At 44.4% G+C, this 24,922-nt stretch overlaps 1 protein-coding gene across 1 annotated transcript in view; it reads right to left on the bottom strand.

Moving 5' to 3' along the window:
* BAIAP2 (BAR/IMD domain containing adaptor protein 2) overlaps positions 1–22,644 on the bottom strand; it is a 118,946-nt gene extending 96,302 nt beyond the window's left edge. Inside the window, 1 exon segment of the mRNA XM_033138996.1 lies at positions 22,329–22,644. Coding sequence (XP_032994887.1) covers positions 22,329–22,406 — 78 coding nt within the window. The 5' untranslated portion in view covers positions 22,407–22,644.
* Positions 22,645–24,922: the final 2,278 nt, after the last annotated feature.

Genomic DNA, 24,922 nt, shown 5'->3' on the forward strand with positions numbered 1-24,922 from the left:
GCCGGAGGAGAGGCAGAATCGTTCCATCCAGCGAGCTGAAATGCTTGCACTGAAGGAATGATCGCCTTAGTGCGATGTTGAATTCTTCCCAGAGAGACTTGTGAGGAGACTTGTATAGGATTGCACTATAAGTGTGTGAAGCAAAGATTACAATCTAAAAAGACAGAGACCTCAACATCACTTTTCTTGACCCAGTGAATGCATTCAGATTCATGGGAGGGGGGCAGCAAAGCCCTATGTTCAGCAAAAGCCTGGTTAATGAAAGCAAACAGCATTCTTGCTTGAATTCTGCCCCATCAGCATCACCCACAAGTTGTTTGCTTTCTATGTGCTGCCTAGGCAGAGTTTGGGAAAGCAGGGGGGAGCGACACAAAACCCCTGGCAGCTAAAGGTTGAAAGGGCTTTGTGGTTTCGTTTCATTGCTCTAAATTCCCCCTGGCATTACTGCTCAACTCTTTGGGATTGTTACAGCTTTAATTCATGCTGCCAAAAAAATTGAAACTAATGCAAAACACGAGGGCTCCAGGAGAGGAAACGGGGGGGGGGGGGGAGGTTGAGTTTTATGCTGAGAGAGATGAAAAGCAAAAGAGTGAACAGCAGAGGGAATAAAAGTTTCCCCAGTACCTTAGAGGAATACAATGACTGCTAGTTTTGGGGCAGCCATTTGAGAAAGTTTAAGGGGGAAAGAATTTGAGGACAGCCCATCTCAGCTTTGCACAGGGACTCAAGCAGACAGGAACTAATTAAAAAACCATAACTCCAACCTGCAGGCCCTCCAAGTACTGTTTTATTAATGAAACCAAAGAAGGGAAGAGACAAGCAGAAAATGTTTCTCTTGAAAGCTGTCAACCCAGTAATTTCAGATGGTCTTCTAGCTGGACTTAGGGCTGCCATATTTTGAAGAGCAAAGAAGAGGACACATTTGCCGACTTCTACTTTTAACTATGGATCATTATTTAGATACCCATGAAAAAGAGGGTGTGTCCTGGAAAAAAGAGGACATATAGGAACCCTATACCTGTGGGAAAAAATCCTACACACCGTATGTATCATGCTGGTTTTTGTGTGTGTGTTTTATATATTATTGGCCAGCCTGCACCAACCTGGTACCTCCTCCAGATGTTTTGGAGAACAACTCAGGGCTGATGGGTGTTGTGGCCACCAGGTTGGCAAAAGCTATTCCTGAATATGCACTGAAGAGGACTGAAAACAAGCCTTGAGTTCAGGGATGGAAATCCTTGTGTCCTGTCAGCTGTTGCTGGACTGCAAGCTCCCATCATCCATGATAGCTGGATCTGATGGGTACTGGAGCCCAACAACATCTGGACTCCGCAACAGCAGAGGCAGATCTAGGGAAGCACAGCCAAGTTGATTGCATTGGACGCCACAACTACGATGTAGAATGGAAGGCAAGAGGAAGGGGGTGCTATTTTTTGTCACTGCACAGGGCACTGCTGAAATTTGAGACCCCAAGGTCCACCACTGGCCACAGGCTGCCCCTTCCTTGGCCCTAGGCACCACTTGACAATGGAGCGCAGTTTCCTGTGTCCACTGGAACAAATAGCAATGTACGGTCTAATCTCTAATAAGGGAGAGATGAAGGCAGCTCTGGCCAGCGCAGGCACAGATTTGCAGCGGGTATTTTCTGTGATGTCATTTTGGTATTAAGACAAAGTGACATATTCTCAGAGCATTTATCACATGCATATCCCACACTTCCTTCAGGAAGCTCAGGGTGGTGCATATCTTGTTTTAAAATAGGCTTTCACAGACACCCTAGTTGCTTCAAATGCTAATTTGACTGAACTGCACGGATCATGTATCCTAGCTTACAACTCTCTCTTTCAGATCCTCACTTCCTTCTCCTCAAAGCAACACTTTTTAAAAAGCAACACAATTTCTACACTTCCTCGATTAAGTTGTTTTCTTGTATGCAATGCACACCCGACAGCTGCATCAGTTTTACCTACACTCTACTTAATGGTCTGGTTCACACAACATGGTAAGTCAAACTATGACTTAGAAGGACTATGAAGTCACTTTGCATTAGGAGCAAAAAGGACTGGGTGAGAGCAGAGCTAAGCGAAGGTTTGGCTTAGCATGCCATCTGAACCCAAGCTCAGGGTTAAGCTCTCTCCCTGGCTACAGCTAGCGGCTATTGAGGAGAGAGCCGAACCACAAGCCTAGGTTTGGATGATACAGTTAAGCCAAACCAGGGCTTAGCTCAGCATGCCACAGCAATAAAAAGGGCAGGTGAGGAGCAAAGTGGCTACAATCTCCTCTATGGGAGCCTTCACAGCCATGGTTAGTGTACCATGCCCTGCAAACCAAGTACTTTTTTGTGGGTGCAAGATGTCTCTGCTTATTGTGTTAAGGTTACAGCAGCAGTTCAGCAGACCAGCTGTACATCATTACCTTTCTCTGCAGCTTTTATTACATTAAAAGGATTGCAAAAGCTGTGTGTAAGCTGTGCCATTTCAGTCCTTAAAAATGTGGGCTGTTGTACGTTTAAGTACGTGTGTGTTAGTGTGTGTGTGTGTGTGTGTTTAATACATGTTACCAGTCAGAAACTTAGGCTGTTTTTTACTGTTCATTTCTGTAAGTTGCTTTGAGTCACTTTGGGGGGGGGGGAAGCAACTAACAAACACTGTTGATAACAATCTCAGAATATAAAAAAATAAATAGCAGCTATGGCATGAGCAACAGGAAAACAGATGCCTCTTCCGCTTTCCCCTTCTAATATGAAGCAGTATACACTTATATGACCAGCTTCTCATTCTTATTTTGCTTCCCCTAGATTCTTTAAATTAGTCTGCATATCTTTTGCAACATTATATGCTGCAATAATGCTTATTCTTTTGCATAGAGAAGAGTGGTGGGGAGGAGAAGAGTGGAAGAAAAACAGCTCCCCCCCCCCAAGTTGTTGTTTTTTATTTCCTGGGCCTAATTGGTTGACAGCCTATGTAATGTTCAGGTAAATGACAGTTCCATAGCCTAATGGAGAGTCTGGATTTCTTCCAGTTACATCGAATATTGAAACTTTTCTCATATTAAACCACTTCAAGCAGTACATAAACATTATGCTGCTGTAATCATCGTCATCTTAGTTTTTTGTATTTACTTCAAAAACACTACCTTAATTCAGCCTATAGCAGTCACCTGTGGCTTTGATTTGCCTCCTTTCTGCATCAATCTGCATGCTTTGCAATTGTTGCAGGGGGTGAACCACATCATTTTTGCTTTATTCTATTCGTGTTTCTTTTTCTTCTCATTTCCTGTGTGACAGTCTCTCTCTGGTACTGGCAGACACTTCCTAGAATTCAGCTCTCTCTATATATATGACTCCGTAGCGCGGACAGGGTTTACCCATTTTGCATTGCTGCAAGTATCAAGGACAAATAAGTTTTACCAACTGACGTTTTTTAGAGCTCAGTTTGAATATGCACATACCGGCGTTTGGGATACCACCTGTCTCAAACACTCCCAATCAAATGCAAGCTCTGGAATCCAAAGAATCTCATTTTTCATTTTGACAAGAGGAAGGAATGCTAGCATTTTTGCGGAGAGAACCAAGCCTCCAGAACTCTTATTATTTATTTCATTTATAAATCACTTCCCATGAAACATGCCAAAGCGTGTTTCCAAACAATGGAAACACCAGCAATTCTAGTCTAGTGCAGATAAAGGCTGGGACACTGTGAATAGGAGACAATTACACACACACACCCCAACAGCAGATACAAAGTCAAGATTTCTCTTTTTTTAAAAAAAGAGGAAACCAGTGTTTTCAGTGTGGAAGAAATCATCCTTCATCTTTCAAGGGCTACTCCAAAAGCCCATGGCTTATGGCAGTTGCTTAATCAAACGGGCAATGCAAACATTTACTCGCTGCATGGAAACTGTTGTTACTGCAAAACAGTAAGCTCACCCTGAAGTGCAGAACAGGTTAGAATGAATGTGGTCATTAATTTCTAAAAACAAGATCTTCGGAGCTTACCTGTAGTCACACCCTGAATGTTGGAATATTTGCTCCTCAACCCATACAGTATAGAACTGCCTGTCATTCCTTGCCAGTACAATAAAGGCACTTTGAACATGCTCTAAGGTGCTTTATTTGCTGTGTCACACATTCCTGTGAAAATCCTGTCACCAAAGGTGGCTCAGATTAAACTCACCAGATGGGAAAATGTTATTATAGCAGCAGAGCTAAAACCAGGACACATCAGTAGGTCATGGAAGTTCTATAGATGGGAGTGCTAAGACAATGATCAGCGGGTGTTAGACCAGCGTAGCAAAGTGTTAATGGGAACCCAAAGCACTTAAGATCCCACCAGCGGCTCACTTCAACCATCAGTTTACACCCCAGCATTAAAAGTGAGGAAAAGCTTCCCAAAGTGGCTTAGCAGTAGAGTACAAAGGTTTCAGCACTAAGCACACTTAGTTAAAAGTAAATCCGAATGATGTCAGCAAAACAAATTCCAAAACAAATGACGGTAAGAGCACACACTGCATGTGCTCTACAGCCCCTGTTGCTTTAATAATAACAAGGTTCAGAAAGATAATATATAATAAAATTATTTCACAGAGCCGAAGCAACTTGCTCACAGTTCAGACATAGCAATGTCTGTCTGCTAAACCATTTTTAGTGGACCCAGAACTATGTCTCCTTGAGATTAGATAGACAGAGATACTTTATTGTCCATTCTAGCTCAGTAGCAAACACTGGTTAAAGCCATTGTCTGAGTGTCTATCTTTATACAGAAGAAGAAGAAGAAGTAGAAGAAGTAGAAGAAGAAGAAGAAGAAGAAGAAGAAGTAGTAGGAGTCGTAGTAGTAGTAGTGTGGATTTGATATCGCGCTTTTCACTACCCGAAGGAGTCTCAAAGCGGCTAACATTCTCCTTTCCCTTCCTCCCCGACAACAAACACTCTGTGAGGTGTGTGGGGCTGAGAGACTTCAGAGAAGTGTGAGTAGCCCAAGGTCACCCAGCAGCTGCATGTGGAGGAGCGTAGACACGAACCCGGTTCCCCAGATTACGAGTCTACCACTCTTAACCACTACACCACACTGGCTCTCAAAATGGCCCTTTATTTAACTCCTAAGGTTGCATCCCTCTTGGGCTTGGCACTGTCCACACAAACAAGATAAAGGTATCAGCAGCATTTTAAAGGGTTTTAATAAATAAATAAATAAATAAATAATCCCCTTCAATGAGGACTGAGAATGATCACTGGGCACAGAACAGTGACCAACTGTTGAAGGAAGGGGAAAATATAACGGAGAAGCATTCCACACATTTTGTTGCAGGCCCCACCTGTTAGGTAAATGAGCAAGTCAAGCTCATTGACCTTGCAGAGCTACTAAAGCAGACAACCTTTCCAAAGACCAAACGCCTTAGAAGGTTTTCACCCCTTCTTGGTACTTTTGCCATTAGGACTCTTATACTTGGAGGAGTGTCTTCAGCCTAGACACTGAGGTCCAGCTCCAAGGGCCTTCTGGTGGTTATCTCATTGTGAGAAGTGAAATGACAGGGAACAAGGCAATCAGAAGGCCGGTGAAGAGGGCCAGAAGGAAAGATGATTGCAGGGAAGCTGCACAAGAGAGCATGGAAGGACAAGCCTTTGTTGAGGCTGTGGTAAAAGGCAAAAAGGTAAAGGACCCCTGGACGGCTAAGTCCAGTCAAAGGCGACTATGGGGTTGCGGCGCTCATCTCGCTTTCAGGCTGAAGGAGCCGGCATTTGTCCACAGACAGCTTTCCAGGTCATGTGGCCAGCATGTGCTTCTGGCACAATGGAACACCATCTGTGATGGAAATCAGAGTGCACGGAAATGCCATTTACCTTCCCGCCGCAGCGGTAACTATTTATCTATTTGCACTGGTGTGCTTTCAAACTGCTAGGTTGGCAGAAACTGGGACAGAGCAATGGGAGCACACCCCGTCGCGGGGATTCGAACCGCCAACCTTCCGATCGTCAAGCCCAAGAGGAATGCAACCTTAGAAGTTAAATAAAGGGCAGCAGCATGGGAATGTCTCTCTGGCATCACCCAACTACCAGGATCGGAAAGAGCATTCTGTCCTGTAACCCTTCCTCTGAGAACTGTCCCCAGCAGGATACGCAGCTGAAAACCAGATCTTCAGGTTTCCTGGTTCAAGCTCCATGATGCCTGACAATGTGACAAGTACAAAGAGGTAAGAAACCTGCTTCATACTTAAACAATGCAATCTTTATTCCAAGCAACTGACATTTTTGCTTATCTGCTTATTAGCCAGAGGATTAACAATGCTCAGGAATGCTACAGAAGGGGGCCTGCTTGTGTAAAAAGTAAAAGCATTTAGAAACCTCTGAAGTGTGAGAGCTACATTTTGGCAGTTTCCAAATCCCATGGTATAAAGAGTTCCAGTGTCTGAACTGGTTGATCCTGATTCAGAACTCCACCTCGTTATTAATATTTATTGCTCAAACTTATTGCTGTTTACATCGGTCACTCCCAACCTCTTGAATTCAAAACACCACATCCCAGTTTCAGAGGGATGAGTCTTTCCTCAGAGGAGAAACTTAATTGCTGCTTAAGGTCAAGTCCAGTTTGACAGCAATAAGAGGGCTCAGAAAGGACACCCTTTGTTCCTGCCTGTAGCAACACTACCAACTTAGGAGGATGTAGACAAGAGTTACATAAGTCAGGAGAATGCTGGTATCTATGCATTGCCAAGTCTCACCATCTGGCACAGATGTTGCATAATAGAAGAAGCCTCTTGGGAGTGTTCAGACTATCACCACTCGTTGGTACACTGCTTTGTTTCAGGGATCCTGCCCCAACTCCTTATGTTGTCACCAACTGCCTTTGCGAGAAGCAAACATGCAATTGGTTTCGCTTAGTTGTAATTATCTAAAGGAGTGGTCACTACTCGGTAAGAGGGCTGTAGCTCACCTTCCAGGTCACCAAGTCCATGACTCCACTAAAAGTTAAAACATTAGCATGGAGTCCGCCCGCCCGCCCTGTATTTCACAGAAAATAATGAAGTCTTTCGCACACCTGCAACTTAATCATTTGAACTGGAGTTGCCAGGGATTGGACCTGGGAGTGTTCTGAATGCAAAGCACAAAGCATGGGTAGATCTCCATATTGAATCCCCCAGTTCTCCCCTACTCCCCACACCCCAAAAATCACAACCACAGAAAGCAGGCAACTTGGACTAGACATGAGAAATTGGTATAGGAAGTGCATGCTTTTTAAATTTCTCTAAACAGAGGCATTGTACCTTGTGTGTTTCCCCGTTTTAACCATCGCAGGTGTAGTTTGATCCTGGGGACTTTTTATTTTTCTCATGGCTTATTATTTCTGGTATTTACACTACCACTATCATGCTGGAAGCCAGTCTAGCTACACCTTAATTTTTCCATAGGTGCCTTTCTCCAGAAAGTTTATTATTAAGCTGAAGTCCAGAGACAATTCTGCCTTTTACATCTTCTGCAGGTAATGAACCATGTAATACATTCAAAGAAAAACAGAAAGTGGCCATAAGGCAATTTTCAGTGAAGCTTACCGTGATAAGTTCCTTCTCTGTAGGGAGAACTGGGACCCAGGATGTGGGTTTGTTTCCGCCCATCTCACCACTGGCACAAAGTCTTTAAAAAAAACACCTTTGAGGATACTTCAGGGGAGAGACAAGATCCTTGCTCCAGATCAACTCACGCTTAAGCAAGTAACTGTATACAATAACTGTATACAATAACTAAGGAATAGGAGAGGAACTCAGTGATTTCAAAGGAACATGCCCCCTCTGTTCACTACATGAAAGGAAAGGTTGTTTCTGGCCACTTTAACTAGCACAGGTAAAGGGGAGAAGGGAAATAAACCTAATATGGGGTGAGAAGGCAAGAAAAACTGGGAAGGAAAGATAGGAGGCCCCTGGACCTTGGGGGGAAAGTCTCATACTCCTCTGGGAAACCCTCAGAGATTCAGTGTCCGATAGCCTCCCCCATGCACACAGCAGCACCTGGGACGGCCAGATCCCAATTCTCCCTACAGAGAAGGAACTCATCACGGTAAGCTTCACTGAAAATTGCCTTATGGCCACATTCACTTCTCCTTCTTCCGTAAATAGGCCGCCACAGTTATCAACACCTTGGAGAACGTTCTTGGACTTTGGGCCTATCCAAAAGCCAGACAGGTGCACTGATGATGATTTTTCTGGTATGCAAAATGCAGAAGTTGGCAATTGGCTGAGTAAACTAGGATGTGGAGGTGAGCACTTTCCTGAGGCCTGCCACCAGCCCCCTGCTGCTGCCTGGGACTGAAGGGACCCTGATGGGTCTGTGGCAAGAGGGGAAGGGGTGCTGTGGTGGCTGCAGGCAAGCCCAAGGCCTGTCCTAGCCAGGCATTTCCACTCAAGGGTAACTATAAGCATCCCTGGGGAAAGAAAAATCCCTCCCAAGATGGTATTCCCACCTTTTTCTTTTGCCATGACTAGAGCAGGCAAGAGACCCTTGATGAAGGCAAGGAATGGAACTGCAACAAGAGGCTTGTCTCTCCCCTGAAATATCCTCAAAGTTTTTTTTTTTTTAAAGACTTCCTGCCAGTGACGAGATGGGCCGAGACAAACCCACATCATGGATCGCAATTCTCTCCTACGGGAGAAGGGGGGGAAATCTTGCAATATATTAGTACAGGAATGGGAAACCCGTGGCTGTTTAGATGCTACTAGACTACAACTCCAGTCATCCTTGACCACAGTCTATGTTGGCTGGGACTGATGTTGGGAAAGATGGAGGGCACAAGGAGAAGGGGACAACAGAGGATGAGATGGTTGGACAGTGTTCTCGAAGCTACTAACATGAGTTTGGCCAAACTGAGAGAGGCAGTGAAGGATAGGCGTGCCTAGCGTGCTCTGGTTCCATGGGGTCACGAAGAGTCGGACACGACTGAACGACTGAACAACAACAATGGGGGTTGGATGCAGACCAAAGGCCCACCTTGACCAGCTTTCTCCTCCAAACGGCAGCTTGCCTAGAACATCTTTCAGCAACTCTACAGCCACACAGAGCGGAAGATTGCAATAGTGGTGGGGAACTGGATTTGACCAGTGGGGCCAGATTCTTATCCTATCCAATCCCCACAGCCAAGTGTCGCAAGCAGGCGGAGCTGCCCACCTGCAAATCAACTAGTGCCATAATGACACCAGAAATCAAGCTGTGTCGGGAGTGGAATTCCTGCTTTGGATAAGGGTTTTGTGGGTTTGAGCCCCATGTTGGGCAAAATATTCTCACATTGCAGCAGGGAGTTCAACTGATGTCTTTCAGGGTCCCTTCCAACTCTACCATTTGATGATTCCTTCTCTACAAATCTAGGATTTTATGATTCCAGGAATAACTGGGGAGCCTTGCGGTCCCCATCCCAGGATTAGTAGATTGACTTTTGTCAGTCCTCGTCCATCCATTTTAGTACAAAGCATAGTATATACTGAGCAAAAATTTGTTAGCAGATAGTTAAGCAAAAATGCATAGTGGACCATATCACAACACAGAATGCGGCATTCCTAGTGATGCACCCATAACCTTTTTCACCCCAACCATCCTCAGCCATTATATTTGCATTTCTGGGATGCGTGCAGTTTCAGCCAGAGGCATGCAGGGGTGATCATAAAGCATGACATATACAAAGTGGCATAACTATAGCCTGGGGGTGGGGGCAGGCTCTCTTCTGTCAACCTGCATATCTCCCTCTAGCTGCCAGGATGTGACAGCCACCCACCGTTCTAATTTGGCTTCATTTGAAAAAAGAATCTCTCTTCTTCCCTCTGGACTTTGAGATAATAAGGCAATCAGCTGTTTTGCTTGGGCTGACATTTACTGCATCTGATGTGCAGCAAGTCATGATCAGGAATTCTAGCTACACTCATCCAAAGCAAAGAAAGATTAAGAGGAAATATGAAGTTTTTTAAAAATATATATATATGCCAGGATGAAGCAGCCCACCACGATTAACACGTGAAAACATCTTATTTTCAAAGCCAAACTAGGTAGAAGTTTCCAATAATGACAAAGCTGAGATATCTGAACAGACCATTAAATTACAAACTTACTATGAAGGATGGGGTTCGCTTTTCTACTTTTAATTCTGGATACACACACACACACACAGTGGTACCTCTGGTTATGTACTTAATTCGTTCCGGAGGTCTGTTCTTAACCTGAAGCACCACTTTAGCTAATGGGACCTCCTGCTGCCGCTGCGCCGTCAGAGCACGATTTCTGTTCTTATCCTGATGCAAAGTTCTTAACCTGAAGCGTTATTTCTGGGTTAGTGGAGTATGTAACCTGAAGCGTACGTAACCTGAAGTGTATGTAACCCGAGGTACCATTGTATATATATAATATGACCCCCAATGTTGTGATTATACTCAAACAAAACTCTAGTACACTTTTAAACATTGTGAATAGGATGACGAATTCACATCTCTCCTTGGTGTACATTTCTGATGCGCTGCAGATGTAAATTTTCAGAAAGCACCAGCAGAGGTGATAAGACTCTTAGCGGTGCCACAATGATATCTGTTCTGCTACAAAGAAGTCCACCAGGATGAGTCACAGTAGAGGGGGAGGTGGGATTACGTTGGCGGTAGGTGCCAAGCTTTCTCCATCTCCCCCTGTAATTATTCCACATGTGTAGGCAAGCCAATTGTAGTGGCAGCAGTGGTGAAGGGGAGGCTGACAGCTCCTTCCACTATCTCATTAAGTGTAATCATTCCGAGGGAGAGCTCTGGTAATCGTAGTTCTCTAGAATCAGAGCCTTTTTAAGAAGGGTGGCTTAGGAAAGACTACCATGTGGAAGCAGAAAGCTGAAGCTCATTTGATATGTGCAATGATACGTGCTGCAGAAAGCAGCTGGTTTCCTAACTGCATCCCGAACAGGCGAGGGAAGGCAGGTAGCTATTGCTGTAGCCTTCCTTAGAATGCCAGGTTCAGCTACAGCATAGCTAAAGGTAAAGGTAAAGGGACCCCTGACAATTAAGTCCAGTCGTGGACGACTCTGGGGTTGCGGCACTCATCTCGCTTTACAGGCCGAGAGAGCCGCCGTTTGTCTGCTTTCGCAGACAGTTTTTCCGGATCATGTGGCCAGCATGACTAAGCCGCTTCTGGTGAACCAGAGCAGCGCACAGAAACACTGTTTACCTTCCTGCCGGAACGGTACCTATTTATCTACTTGCACTGCGTGCTTTCGAACTAGGCTGCTGAGACCGAACAACGGGAGCTCACCCTTTCACGGGGATTCGAACCGCCGACCTTAGTGAGCACTACATGGGAGAAGCGAGACCAGTAGACCAGGAGTCAACATGGGCCTTTGTCATTTTGGGAATATGCTCCAAACCACACCAATGGCAGCAATCAAATATACTGTATGTAGAAGCACCTTTTCTTCCATCCATGTACAACATTTAACTTTTGCTTTTGCAACTTATCACTGGAACACAAGAGAAAGAACATATAGGTATATTTGAGGGAGGAGCAAAGCACATTACTGGCTAAGCCAAATCAAACAGAACACATGAAGAGTTTGGACAGCATAAAAGAATACCAGTAGCCAAAAACTCTAATAGAGATGGAGTCAAGCCTTCTGTTCTCCTCTAGCATTCCTGATCCTGGAGACCCCTGCTAAGGTCCATGAATTGATTCCACCAAGGTCTTAATACGACCACTGTTGAGGTGGTGGGGGGTGAGAAAAGGGGTGGTATACGCTAAAACTTGCTAGATAAACAGACTTCAGAGTAAAGGGTCAGGAGAACTGTTGAAAGATCCCACATTCCACCATTTACACAAGATTGACTTCTCTCTCTAGAATGATCAGCTATTGATAAAAATCAAGCTGGTGTCACTCAATATAGAAAGATTAATGCATGAAGAGACCATCTAGGTATCATTGCCATACCATGGATTTCTGAACTCGGCTATCCAAGTGAAGCAATCAACCCTAGAAGGCATACCACAACCAAATGCTATCATGATAAATGGAAAGCCAAGAGCAAGATGAAATGCAACAGATTACCGGAAACAGACAAATTCACTGCCAATCTAACAAGCTCAGAAGAGAACTTTCCATCTGGCAAGCTGCACATTCTGTTCCTACTTCCTGTAGAAGTTAGGATCACCCTTATGGCTTGCGTAAGTTGGATCTGTTAGTCTTTCTGACTGAAACCATCCTCACTGAAGCTTATGGTGACTTCCAACCAGAAGAAAAGATGCTCTACAAAGTAGTCCTACAGATGACCATGCAGTTGGGGGAAATGGCTTTCTCTTTAAGATCAAAATATTGGGTAGTATTCAACTAGGTTTTAACTAAAGGTAGACCCATTGAAATTAATGAGAAGTTAATGAATTTAACTAAGGGCTCATCTACATTTCCGTTTGTCCCTTACGGGTCAAGTACGGGTCCAAGTGGTTTCCCACTTTGTTACATGCTTTCTAGGCACAGGTCTGAGCAGTTTTGCCTTTGCCCCGCTGCTTTCCCCCCAGAAAACACACTCTTTAGTGCAAAATTGGAACAAATGGCAATCCTCTGAAAACCCAGTTGCTGCTTGGTCTAATTTAGCAGCAAGGCAAAGAGAGGTGTGGATAGGCCCAAAGTTAGATTCATTAATTTCAATGGGTCTGCTCTGAAGAAAACGTAATTGAATAACACCCACTGCTTCCTTCCTGATTTCCAGTCTTTACCTCAGAAGTGTCAGTAGTTATTCACTCTCTGCTCTTATAAAACCTACACTATGGCACACCTGCAACAGGTCCTGGCCACATATCTAACACACCCAAAAGAGAAGAGCTCTCATTAGAACATAACAGCATTCACAAAGTGTCAATGAATTACAAAATGCAGTGTTTATTTTTAACTCTTTTTAATTCCCTGACAAACATATGACATGAACGTGTGAATCTCATTCAGAAAAAAACCGGAATACCGTCACATAAGAACTGGTAGCAAATTCCATCTTTACCATCTTTTGCAATTAGATAAACATTGCTTTTTTTAAATCGTCATTAAACTTCAGAGATCATACACTCTGCAGCAGAACACCAACACCTCCTTATATTTGCCTGTCTTATCTTAAGAGCCGTTTTTAAAGGAATTACATAAAGGACATAATTTGGCCAGAGTTGATTAACTGCTTTGAGTGAAAGATGCACTGATGCTAGCAGAGGCAAATATGAGAATTACCGTAGTGTCCAGCAATATGTGGAGGGCCACAAGGTTCCCTACTTTCCAGTTTAAACAGATTTGAATTATTTATTTTTAAAGGAGCAGAACAGCTATAGCATGAAAAACAAAGACAAATCTCTATGCATATAATTGCTCACACAACAGGCAGAACAACGTACATCAAGACATCCTTTAGTTTGAATATTTGGCGGCAAATATATCAGGGTGCCATGGAACCATGGTGTCATATCTACGAAGACACCAAACAAAATAATGGTCTTGCATGAGTTTCTCCAATGGTCTTTTTCATGGCTGGATGGAAAAAGATTGTGCCAAATCCTGGAGCCATTTGCATTATTCTCCGAAAAACAACAACTGGAGTTCAGACAAAAGGTGTGAAACTATTATCTTACACCCCTAAACTCGCACATATTACTTAACCTCCGTTGAACAAGAAGAGGTGCAATGTTACAAAAGACTGGGGTTTCTTTTGATCTTCCTAACCAATACTGTTAAGAACGGAAAGTGTCTTTGCTTTTTATAATTATCATCTGCCATGTTACTGCACAGAATTCATCATCTTTTGTTGAAATCTGTTCCTGTACTTAACATGCATAAATAGCAGAAGAAAGCAAACAGGACTTTTACACAGTAAGCCAAACCTGAGCATTTCAACGGCCCCCTATTATTGGCTGAAGTCCAATCACTGTGTTACAGTACAAACAAGTTCATGGGTTTGACCCTCAGTGCATTACACTCAATGTTCTGTCAGCTATGTTTCAGGCATGCTGTAAACTTCCAAAGTGTGTAGGATCATGAACAGCAGATGGTTGTAGACATTGCCTTTCAAACTGTAACTCTGATGATTTCACAGAAATAACAACAACTAGAAGGGGGGGGGGGGGAAATGATGGAAGGATGCTGTTGATTCCAGCTCAGACCTCCCCTTCTTCTGTTAAGTATTTTGCTTAACCTTTTAACTTCCATTCCTAACTGTAACCAAAGCTACGTAAGGGTAACTGTCCCTGCCTACATACCTTCCCTGCCCAAACTGGCTCTGAGAGAGTGGGGAGAACCCACAGAAAAGCATGCAAGGGGGAAGAGGGGGTGGGTCATTCCATCTGGCAAACAGAAAAGCTTGCACTGATGGAACAATGGTCAAAGTGCTACACTGAATTCCTCCCGTGTACATTACATTACTCTGTAAAGTACCATGTATGGCTAATGACAGAGCAGCAGCAGCAATTGGTATGTCCCCATTTCTAACAGCCTGAAAGAAACTAAAACTGAACATTGGCTAAGGGAGAATATTTTGGATGGGTGTTACTGTATACTTAAATTGTAGAATTGGAAGGTACCCTAAGGGTGAACTTGTCCAACCCCCTGCAATGCAGGAATCTCAGCTAAAGCATCCATGACAGAAGGCCATCCAACCTCTGCTTTAAAACCTCCAAGGAAGGAGAGTCAACCACCTCCTGAGGGAGTCCATTCCACTGTTGAGCAGTTCTTACTGTTCTTCCTGATGTTTAGTCAGAATCACATTTCTTGTAATGTGGATCCATTGGTTTGGGTCCTAGTCTCTGGAGCTTGCTCCATCCTCCATGTGACAGCCCTTTAGACATTTGAAGATGACTATCTTGTTTACCAGGCTAAACATACCCAACTCCCTCAACTGTTCCTCATAATGTTTGGTTTCCAGATCCTTGATCATCTTGGTTGCCCTCCTCTGAATTCCCTTCAAGCTTGTCGTGATAAAGCGGGATATCAAATCCAAACTCTTCTTCTTCTTCTTCTTCTTCTTCTTCTTCTTCTTCTTCTTCTTCTTCAATTGTGGAGCCCAGTTTGGTGTCATCTGCAGATTTGATGAGCATCCGCTTATTACCATCATCAAAGTTGTTTATAATGATGTTGAACAACAACAAGCTCAGGACAGAACCTTGGGGCATCCCATGTGTCACTTTTTTCTAGGATGTTGAGGAACCATTAGTGAGCACTCTTTGGGTTCAGCCAGTTAATCAGCTTCAAATCCACCTAACAGTTTGTGAAACCCATGCTGGGTCTTAGTAATGACATCCTTTTCTAAGTCTTCACAGACCGGCATTTTAATTATCTGTTCTAGGACTTTTCCTGGTATCGATGTCAAGCTCAGTGGTCAATAGTTACCTAGGCCTGGATCATTTCAAACACTGCGAAAGATCCTTTCATATGTAGCACTAATCACTATACACCGTGCTACAAATTCATTAGTTTTACTTAATAGGTTAGAACCTTATTTGTGAAACATGTTGTCATATCAGCCACATCCAATTTAATTATTCAAAATAATCTTGTACACTGGAAGAGTTATGTGAATTCTCTGACAGCACAATCCAGTGCACGTCTACTTGGGAATCAGCCCCATTGAATTCAGTGGGTCTTACTAAAATGTAAACATGCACAGGACTGCAGTCCCTGCAATCTAAGTACAACAGAGATTGAAAGGTGATCGAGTTCTGCTTCCATACACTAGCCCTGTCTATGTTTCTCTTTTTTATTATTTGTGGTAGAGAAGCTTTAGGCAATTTCCCCCTCTGATCCCAGTACAAAGATATAATAAAGGGAGGCAAATAATTCTTAGAAATCTGCATCTGCCAAGTTAAATAATTCCAGTCCTTGCCAACACGGCAAGGACAAGCAAGATCACAATAGCCCTGTTCCTGAACTCCCAGAGAAATCGTTACCTTTGCTGCAAACATGCCATTAGCACAGCTCTTCAAAAGACAACAACTTTAACAGCAGCGACTATAATTCAGAAGCAATGGCCCTCGGAGGCCCCGATGTTTTATTATTTCAGAGGACGGGCCAAATCCAGTTTACTTGTTCAGCCACATTTCTCTTCCTGTTTGCTTAGCTTAAACACTCACAATCTTCAAGTCACCCAACTTGCCCCAGCTCACTTATTAGGGCAATCTTTCAATAAGAGACCATTCATTCAGACTGCAAGTGAAGAGTCTGCCAACATGATCTCCAACACAAGCTTAGCCGTTTTTATGTAACTGTGACTAAAAATGTTTCAGCAAGCAGCAGCAGGGGTTTGATTAAATTTAAAACATGTCCCCATTAAGGCACAAGAGAACAAAGAGGTGTTGCTTCAGAATTAGCCTGCTATACGTTAGAAAATAACCATCCTGGGCACAAATGCCATTGTGAGCTGTTACAGACAGGGTTAGGAGAAGATCTATGTAATCATGTAACTGATCCACATTTACCCCCTTATGTGTTTACTGAACCTTCTGAAATGGAATGGTGGGATATTTAAAATGCAGTCAAACCAACAACTCCTGTTTTGCTAAATAAGACACATGATAGGAGCTGAAGCTCACAAAAGTTTTCCTATAAACTTGTTAGAGGGGAAGGATACCTACAATAATAAAGTGCAAGTGTCTCTGCGTCCAGTCCCTGTGTGATTGCGCTACTGAGCACGTGCCCCACGGACAGCCGTTGGGACTTGGAACGCAGAGACACTTCGGGAAAGGTTGGCGCGAGAAGGTGGGAGGGAGGGAGGGCGTGGCCAGGGAATGCCTGGACGTGAGAGCGGGAAGGGGCGGGGGCGAGAGCGAGGGGGCGTGTCTGTGAGGCTGGGTGCGCGGAAGAGACCGGGCTGAGAGCGTCGACGTCGCCTCCCCAGCAACAGCGCCGCTCGCTTCTTGCAGCCCCGCCCGCGGCTCGAGATCGTGCAGCCGAGCGTGACACGGTGTCCTAGCACCCGTTAATTTAACGGGCATAATACCCACTAGTAGCTATATATTCTCCTACCTCCCTAGGCACCCCCTCTTCCTCTTTTCATCTCTTTCTGCTCTGCCGGAAATGCGAGAGCGTCTGCTAAGTACTATATTTTAAGCCCAGGCTACATTTTAAGATAGACTTAAGTGCGTCTTTGCAACCGAACTACCATTTTAAGCCTGCCTGAACAAAGCTGCTGTATCTATTACTCTTCAACAAGAGTATCTGAAGAAGTGTACATGTACACGAAAGCTCATACCAAGAACAAACTTACCGGTAGTTGGTCTCTAAGGTGCTACTGGAAGGAATTTTTTTATTTTTTATTTTGTTTTGTCTTCAACAAGTGTTCTGAGTGAGTAAATATTATTTTTACTTTTTACAAGACTTGTTTGTGTAATTGTTGTTTTAAAGGGAGAAAAGAGGGAAATCCAGTCTGCCTTAAAGCATCCTGGATTACTTAAACTAAAAGGCTAAAAACTAACCTATCTAAGCTTCCCTTTTTAAGATGCAAAGGGATGACACCCTGTTTAACTCGCAAACGTGAGGAAGGAAGGGTAACATCTAATAAATATATCTTCTCCTAGCATCTATTCACACCCCAACAGTAATAAGTATTGCATAGTGTCTCCCGTATTCTCCTCTTGTACAGAATGCCTCTTCTATGTCCCTTCTACTAACAACTGTCCATGCAAACTAACAGGGAATCCAAGGCTATGCACACATCATGTAGTATTGCATCAAGAGACCTACTGGTGCAGTATAATGAATAAGTCTGATTTGGAAAATCCCTAGTTCAAATCTTGTTCTTGGGTAAACTTCTCTTAAACTCAGCTTTTACCCACCAGCAATTTGGGACTTACAGTACTGGCGTATCGTACACTTGCCAAGAATTACACAGCTATGACAAACAAGTCTAAATGCTTTAAACACACTTCACAAATGCTAAATTACCACCCATCATCGTCAACACAGGGATACACCCAAAGGTAACATCCATTGAAGTTCTTTTGAAAATTAGTTGCCCATGAAAGGCAGCCAAGAGGAAATGCGTTGTAAGAGGACACAAACCACAAACAACAATGAGGTCACTTGTGAAGATGTGTTCATAAAGCTAGAGAAATTAATGAACAAGTGGTAACTGCCCAAAAGAGAGCTCCTTCCAGCATGTCCAGAGGGATGTAACCTCATGCTCTGTGTAGCTCAGAGAATATCTGTGGTGTTTGCATAGCCTTACCCCTACTCCTAGTTGTCGTAGGACTGCTTACCTCTCTTCTGTCCATCTACCATATACCATGTAGTTGTCTACAGCTGTTTTTTAATAAACATTACTACAAAAATACTTTTCTGTTTGGTTTGCGATGTTGAAACTGGGTCCCTCATCTCCAGGCTCAACACTACCAGTGCTGACAATGCAATTGGATTGTCACAACTATTGCCATGGAGTGTGAAGTGACCTGATCCTACCAATGAAAACAACTTGTGAAACGCACAACAGGACTGTTTTTCAGCTGAAGCTACACTAGTCAAGTGCAATGACACACTTTGGTTGCTAGTATTAAAAAAAGGACAGCATGTGGATGGTTGTTAACAGTACTTGTGCCGGGAGAACAAGCATTTTGAAGTTTACAGCAAGCATAGCCAACTAATTTTTCCTATAATTAAAGAAGGATTCTTGACTCTTCGAGATATGGATGTGGCAGCCTAGTATTAGATAGATTTGAGTTAAGAACGAACACAATATTCTGTACTTGGCAAGTGAGGCAGAAACACCCCCCTTTTGCCTCACTAGCTGCAAAGTAGCAGTGGCACATAATTGTGCTGCTGTTCCAGACTCCTAAACAAACAAAGGGTTCAGACCAAATATCACACAGAGCTCTCTGTAGCTAGACCAGTCTCCCAGTAAGCCAGGGATGGAGAATCTGTGACCCTTCAGGTATTGGTGGACTCCAACAACCATCATCCCCAGCCATTGGCCATGTTAGCTGGGGCTAACGGGATCTGGAGGGTCATAGGTCCACCCCCTCCATCATCTCCAATGTAAGCCATTGGCATATCCCATAGTTATCATCAGACTCTTTATGGACAAGGGGATGTATATACCATATGCCTATGGCTGTAAAAGTAGAATTTCACCCCATCCAAAGAGCTGCTTAGGTCCATACATTGGCCACTCTTCTTTGAACAGTTTCCATATCACAAACATCCCCACCCCAAGTTCCAAAAGCACTTTGCCATGCAGATTGGGACAGTCTGAGAGGATTACTTCCATGGCTCTTTGGATCCTGGCTCATCTATGAAACAAATTTATCAGCATGTTCATAACAATAATAATGTGTGAGGGGAAGGGGGAAATTCACTCTCTCATCAAAGAAATGATTTTCAATGGCTAAGGATGGCTCTCATATAAAGCAATGCACAAAGGCGGGGCACGGGAGGGGAAAAAATGACAAGAAAGGCAGCTTTAAGACATCCTGCAAGGTTAAATGGTGCGAGCCTAATAATTGAGGCACTTCATGCTTTTCACAGATAACTTAATGTTGTAATCATTTAAAGAGAGGAACAGAGACTGCAGAGACTGACCCCAGACAATAGTGCAACTGGCTCTAGTTTAATGCATGAGAGCCCGCATTACATTCTCAAGTTAGCAAGACTTTATTAAGAGTTGCTCATAAGGCCTGGTGGAGCAGAACCATTTTAATTTACCCTCGTTCTTACAGCAGAAGAATATTTTCAGTTAGCTGTCAAACTCAAAAGACAGGGAGAGGGGAAATATTTCATAGCTTCACTAATCCCCAACAGAACCACAGCCATAGAACTAATTACGGCCTTAACAATAAGGTTGCTTGGGGAAGTGTGCCTAACTTAAAAACAAAGGCCAAGGGTATTTCAAAGCATATAAAAGTTGGCCCAACTTAGCCACTCTCACTACAAACATGGAATCTGATACAGATCAGCTTCAGCCCCCCCTTTGAGCCTTTATGACAAAACAGAAACTGCTCCATTGTCTCTGGGTAGGGTTGGGAGCAAGGGGACAGGAGCAAATATTTACAGGAGAAATTCCAACACTCCATGCTCCATGCGCAACACAGGAGGTGCGCTTCTTGTTCCAGGTGATATGCCAGAAGCACTACAACAACACCATCTGTACACATAGGTGACAATTCCTGCATCTGAAATATGTGCAGGTGGAGGAACATTTACGTGTGGCATAGGCATTGGGGAAATCAGGCTTGCACTGTGTAACAGCACCTCTACTATTTTATTTTATTTTAAACAGAACACCATGTACATATGCCTTGGGACAGCAGATTTTGAACAACTGCCCAGAAATTATCAAGTAACTGGTGTATGTTTACTGAGGGACACGTGCTTTTGAATGGCATGATATTTAACTAAATATTATCCCAGCATAAATGAACATAATATTGGCAAATTTTGTATGACAATATCTGAAAATAACACACACACACACATTAAGGGCCTCTATCAATCAATCCAGGGCCCCTTTAACTCAAGTAGTTATTTCTTTCTGTTGTTCTTCATTTACTTAAATACTGTAAACTCAAACATGTTACATGAGCCAGCAGATTAAATCTTAGGATAAAAAGGAAAGTGTGACATTATTTAAAGCAAGAAACAGTGTTTATTTAGGTACCACCTGCCTCCATCTAATATACCACGCTGATTTGACCTAGCAGAGAAGTAGTTTAGTAAGGGAACATTTATAATTAAAACTATTCAACAGAAGCCTTAGAATATCTACTTAGAAAGCCATGAACAGCTGCAAAGAACTCCAAGTCTCCAAATTCAGAAGAACCCAACAGTTTTAGAGTTAAAGACACCCTAGCAAATTGATGGATCTCTCTAGAATTAATGGAAAGACCATGTCCGAAGATGCCCTTAAAATTTTTAAGCCATACAAAACACATATACCGGTACCTGTACTTTAGGGGGAGAGAACCCTGCTTTCTTCTCCATTCTCATCTATTCTCTTTCCTCTGTTACAGGCTGCAATCCTGCACACATTTACCTGGGCATGACTAGCATTGAAATGAGTAGGACTGACTTCCAAGTAAGTCAGGGATTGTGTATAGGATTATTTTGTGAATTATCATTTGTGAATTACCCTTGCCCAGGATAGGAAACGCCCAGAATCTAGTATAGGAGACCAGGTTTACATACAAGAGGAAAAAAGTTTTTTAAAAAATTAAAGACTCCTACACACAAGTCACCTGTCAGCTCTGCCCTTACATAAGACATCTTCCTATACCCATTTAAGAACAAAACCAATTTGTTTCCCCTATTTAGAAAGCAAGAAGGTGCGGAGAGAGAATAGGCCAAACATGATAGCATTGGGAGGGAAGGAACCTTATTTAAAAATGAATAGACAGTACTTTCATAATAATATCTGACAAAGAGAAAGCAAATTACTGCTTCAGGCCAATCTAACTAGCATTAGCCAGTTGGAATAATTAACAAGTTAAAATAATGGTTATTTGCTCTACAAACAGGGATTATTTTGAAACAAATCAAGTACTGTACTAAAAACAAACTCATTTTGGGGGGGAAAGGGGGCATTAGGAGAAAAGTTGCTGGTTTGCTTTTTAATAAATAAATGACTCTCCTATTTGGGGCTCTTTTTCTCCAGGGAAGACTTAGAGAGATGTGTACAACACACACTTCTCACCAACTCCTTTACAAAACTCTCTCGCCTTAGGAAGTATGATATTCTAGCCATCCCCACCTTATAACCTCAGAGGAAAGCAGTATTAAATTAAAGAGTTCGGGACAGGATTGGGGCGGCGGGGGAGGGAGCTTCCCGTAGTTACAAAACGATCAGTATAAAGAGGACTATCTCGACACTTGGACGGATACAGGAGAAGGCAACCAAGACACTCTTGTTATGCAAGCAAGGTGTTTTAAAATCATTTGTTTCCAAGGCAAAAAAAAAAAAGCGCTTAGAACCAGCCGATGCATACCTAGGATAAATGAAATAACTAAAAATTCGATTAGGGGTGGGCAAAGAGAGAGGGGGGGGAGGGAGAAGAGAAGAGAAATGTAGGTGAAAAGAGGGAGGAAGCGAGGAAAGCTACAAAATCTTGCAACAGGTGAGTGCCACTCGGCAAGGCACACAAAGCAAAGCTGGCATGCAGCGCCAGCCCCGCTATCAGGCAGCGGCAAGGGGAAGGTGTGCGCAAAACAGGGAGTCCCGGTGCAGCTGAAAGAGCCACATGGGGGGAGAAGGGAGAGGGAAAGGAAGAGACTCGGAAGATGAAAGGCTGCTCCAGAAGCAAAGAGTGCAGTGCAACGGAATGCAACGCTGCCCTCCCCCGCAAACCGCCCCCCCCCCCAGAGCTCCGGACGCTCAGATCTTACCTTGTAGACATTCTCGGTGATCCGATGCACCTCCTCCGAGCGCGACATGACGGTGCCGGGGGCTCCGGGAAGCACCATAGACCAAGGCAGGGGGCGCAGAGCTCAAGCCGAGAGCAGCGCGGGAGAAACCGAGAACGCTGCAGCTAAGATCCGAGTACGTTGCAGCGCGGCAGGGAAAGGCGCCGACGTTTTTATACCGCCTCCCAGAAGCCAGGCTCATCCCACGGAAAGCCGCCTCCGCCTCCGCCCGCCCCCGGCCCCGCCTGCTCTTGTATTGCTCTGCCCTGGCGGCCGCCTCTAGGAGCGCAGCCTGGGAAAGGCGAGGAATGGGGAAGGAAGGCGGGTGGGTGGGAGCGAGAGGCAGGGCAGAGGCAGCGAAGGGGCCGCGGGGAAGGACGGGCGGAAATCGCGGCTGCCGGGTGTTGCTCGTACAAAGCACCTCGGGCGCGCACACACACATTCAGCCACGCACTGCCTGCATCCAGGACAACAGCCGTCTGCTTCCCAGTCCACGCATGTCGGCGTGTATTCCCCCCACCACCACCACCGCCCGCTTCCACCGAGCAAGGAGAAGGGCAACTCTGCCCTCACGCGCGATGCCTCACTCAGACACGCGCCCACCCACACGTGGGCAAGGAAGGGACATGAGGGAGTAGAAGCTGGCTCTGCCCCGACGCACACAGGCGCCCCCGCGCACTTATTTCAATGTTTACGGTCAGGTTATGTACTCGGACCACCTCAGAAAGGAACGCCAGCACTTAACTCGCTTTCTTCCCCTACCCCACCCCAACTCTCTTTTCTCTCGCATGTGTTCACACATGGCGGCGGCGGCGGCGGCAGCAGCCATTGCTTTCTGCCAGCCCCCGCCGGCTTCCAGGTACACTGCTAAGGACCGATCCGCGGAGAAATTATATAGACAATGAAAGGGACCGGGGGGGGGGGCGGAGATGACAAGGATTACAAATCACACACATTCCTCAGCGAATACAAAGGACACGGGATGGCGCCCAGCCGCCCACCATCCGGGCAGCGGCGGCAGGCAGGCAGCTCCCCACTCACATTCACCATAGTCTCCTCCTGCTCCGAATACCTCTTCATCCAGACAGCATAGGCTTACGTGAGCTGTAGGCACGCGCCACCTTTTACCACGACCTCCTAGGCAGAAAGAGGGCTTAATTACTAACCCCTGCGCATAAGGAGGACTTAATTACTACCCCTTACACATAAAGAGGACGACTTAATTTGAAACAGGGCTCAGCAGGGTTGAGTCCTCCCCTCCCCAAGGCAATAATATTAAACAACAATAGTTTTCTTTACATGTGCAGAGAGTTTCTCCCTCCTGTGTAGCACATACTTTCCACAACACCAGTGGTTAGGGTTAAAAGGCATAATTTAAAAGGCCGAGACCACATAACACCGGTCTTGAAAGACCTACATTGGCTCCCGGTATCTTTCCGAGTACAATTCAAAGTGCTGGTGCTGACCTTTAATGCCCTAAATGGCCACTGCCCTGTATACCTGAAGGAGCATCTCCACCCCCATCGTTCAGCCCGGACACTGAGGTCCAACGCCAAGGGCCTTCTGGCGGTTCCCTCACTACGAGAAGTGAGGTTACAGGGAACCAGGCAGAGGGCCTTCTCGGTAGTGGCGCCCCTCCTGTGGAACGCCCTCCCATCAGATGTCAAGGAAATAAACAACCATCTGACGTTTAGAAGACATCTGAAGCCAGCCCTATTTAGGGAAGTTTTTTATGACTGATGTTTTAATGTATTTTTTATATTTTGTTGGAAGCCGCCCAGAGTGGCTGGGGAAACCCAGCCAGATGGGCGCGGTATAAACAATAAATTATTATTATTAATTTCTAAAGCAGATGCCTTCCCCCCACCCCTCTTTAGAAATTAAACTGCACACTCTGCAAGAAACACAACTTCATACTAGCACCTCTCCTTTATGCACACAGGTGCATTTATTAGACCACAGGTGAATGAACCTGCCCAATCAGTGAAGGGTCATAGCTCAATAGCACAGCATCTGTTTTGCTTGCAAAAGGTCTCAAGCTCAATCCTTGGCACAATTCCAGGTAGGGATATTGCTCCTTGTCTGAAATCCTGAAGAGCGTTTGCCAATCAATGTATACAACACTGAGCTAAATGACCAATAGACTGACTCAGCAGAAGTTAGTTTCTGATGTTCCTAAATCACAGCTATAGCCACCAGTAGCACCGCCTTTGCTCTGCTGCACTTGGATTTGCCACAAACAATGCAAAGGTATTCATCTTTCACAAGCAAAGCAATATGCTGTGTTACCAACACTATCACACACACACCTGAACATGAATCCACCACACGTACCATATGTATGTTTCACAAATACAAACACAATACCCAACAGTTCTAACAAGTTATTTGGGGTGTGCTTATTAGTCTTATTTTTCCTTTCTCCAAGCTTTCAAATGTTGACAATTCAGGAGGTGGAATCTGCATCTGATCTGGCTGCTTCGCTGTAGCCTTGTTATGGGTTAAAAATCTATGCACCTTAATGCTGGCATCTTCTTCAAGCTGCGGGTTAGATTTTCACATGCAACCTCACTAAC

The sequence above is a fragment of the Lacerta agilis genome, chromosome 2 (assembly GCF_009819535.1).
Source record: "Lacerta agilis isolate rLacAgi1 chromosome 2, rLacAgi1.pri, whole genome shotgun sequence".
In the NCBI taxonomy this organism is placed as follows: Eukaryota; Metazoa; Chordata; class Lepidosauria; order Squamata; family Lacertidae; genus Lacerta; species Lacerta agilis.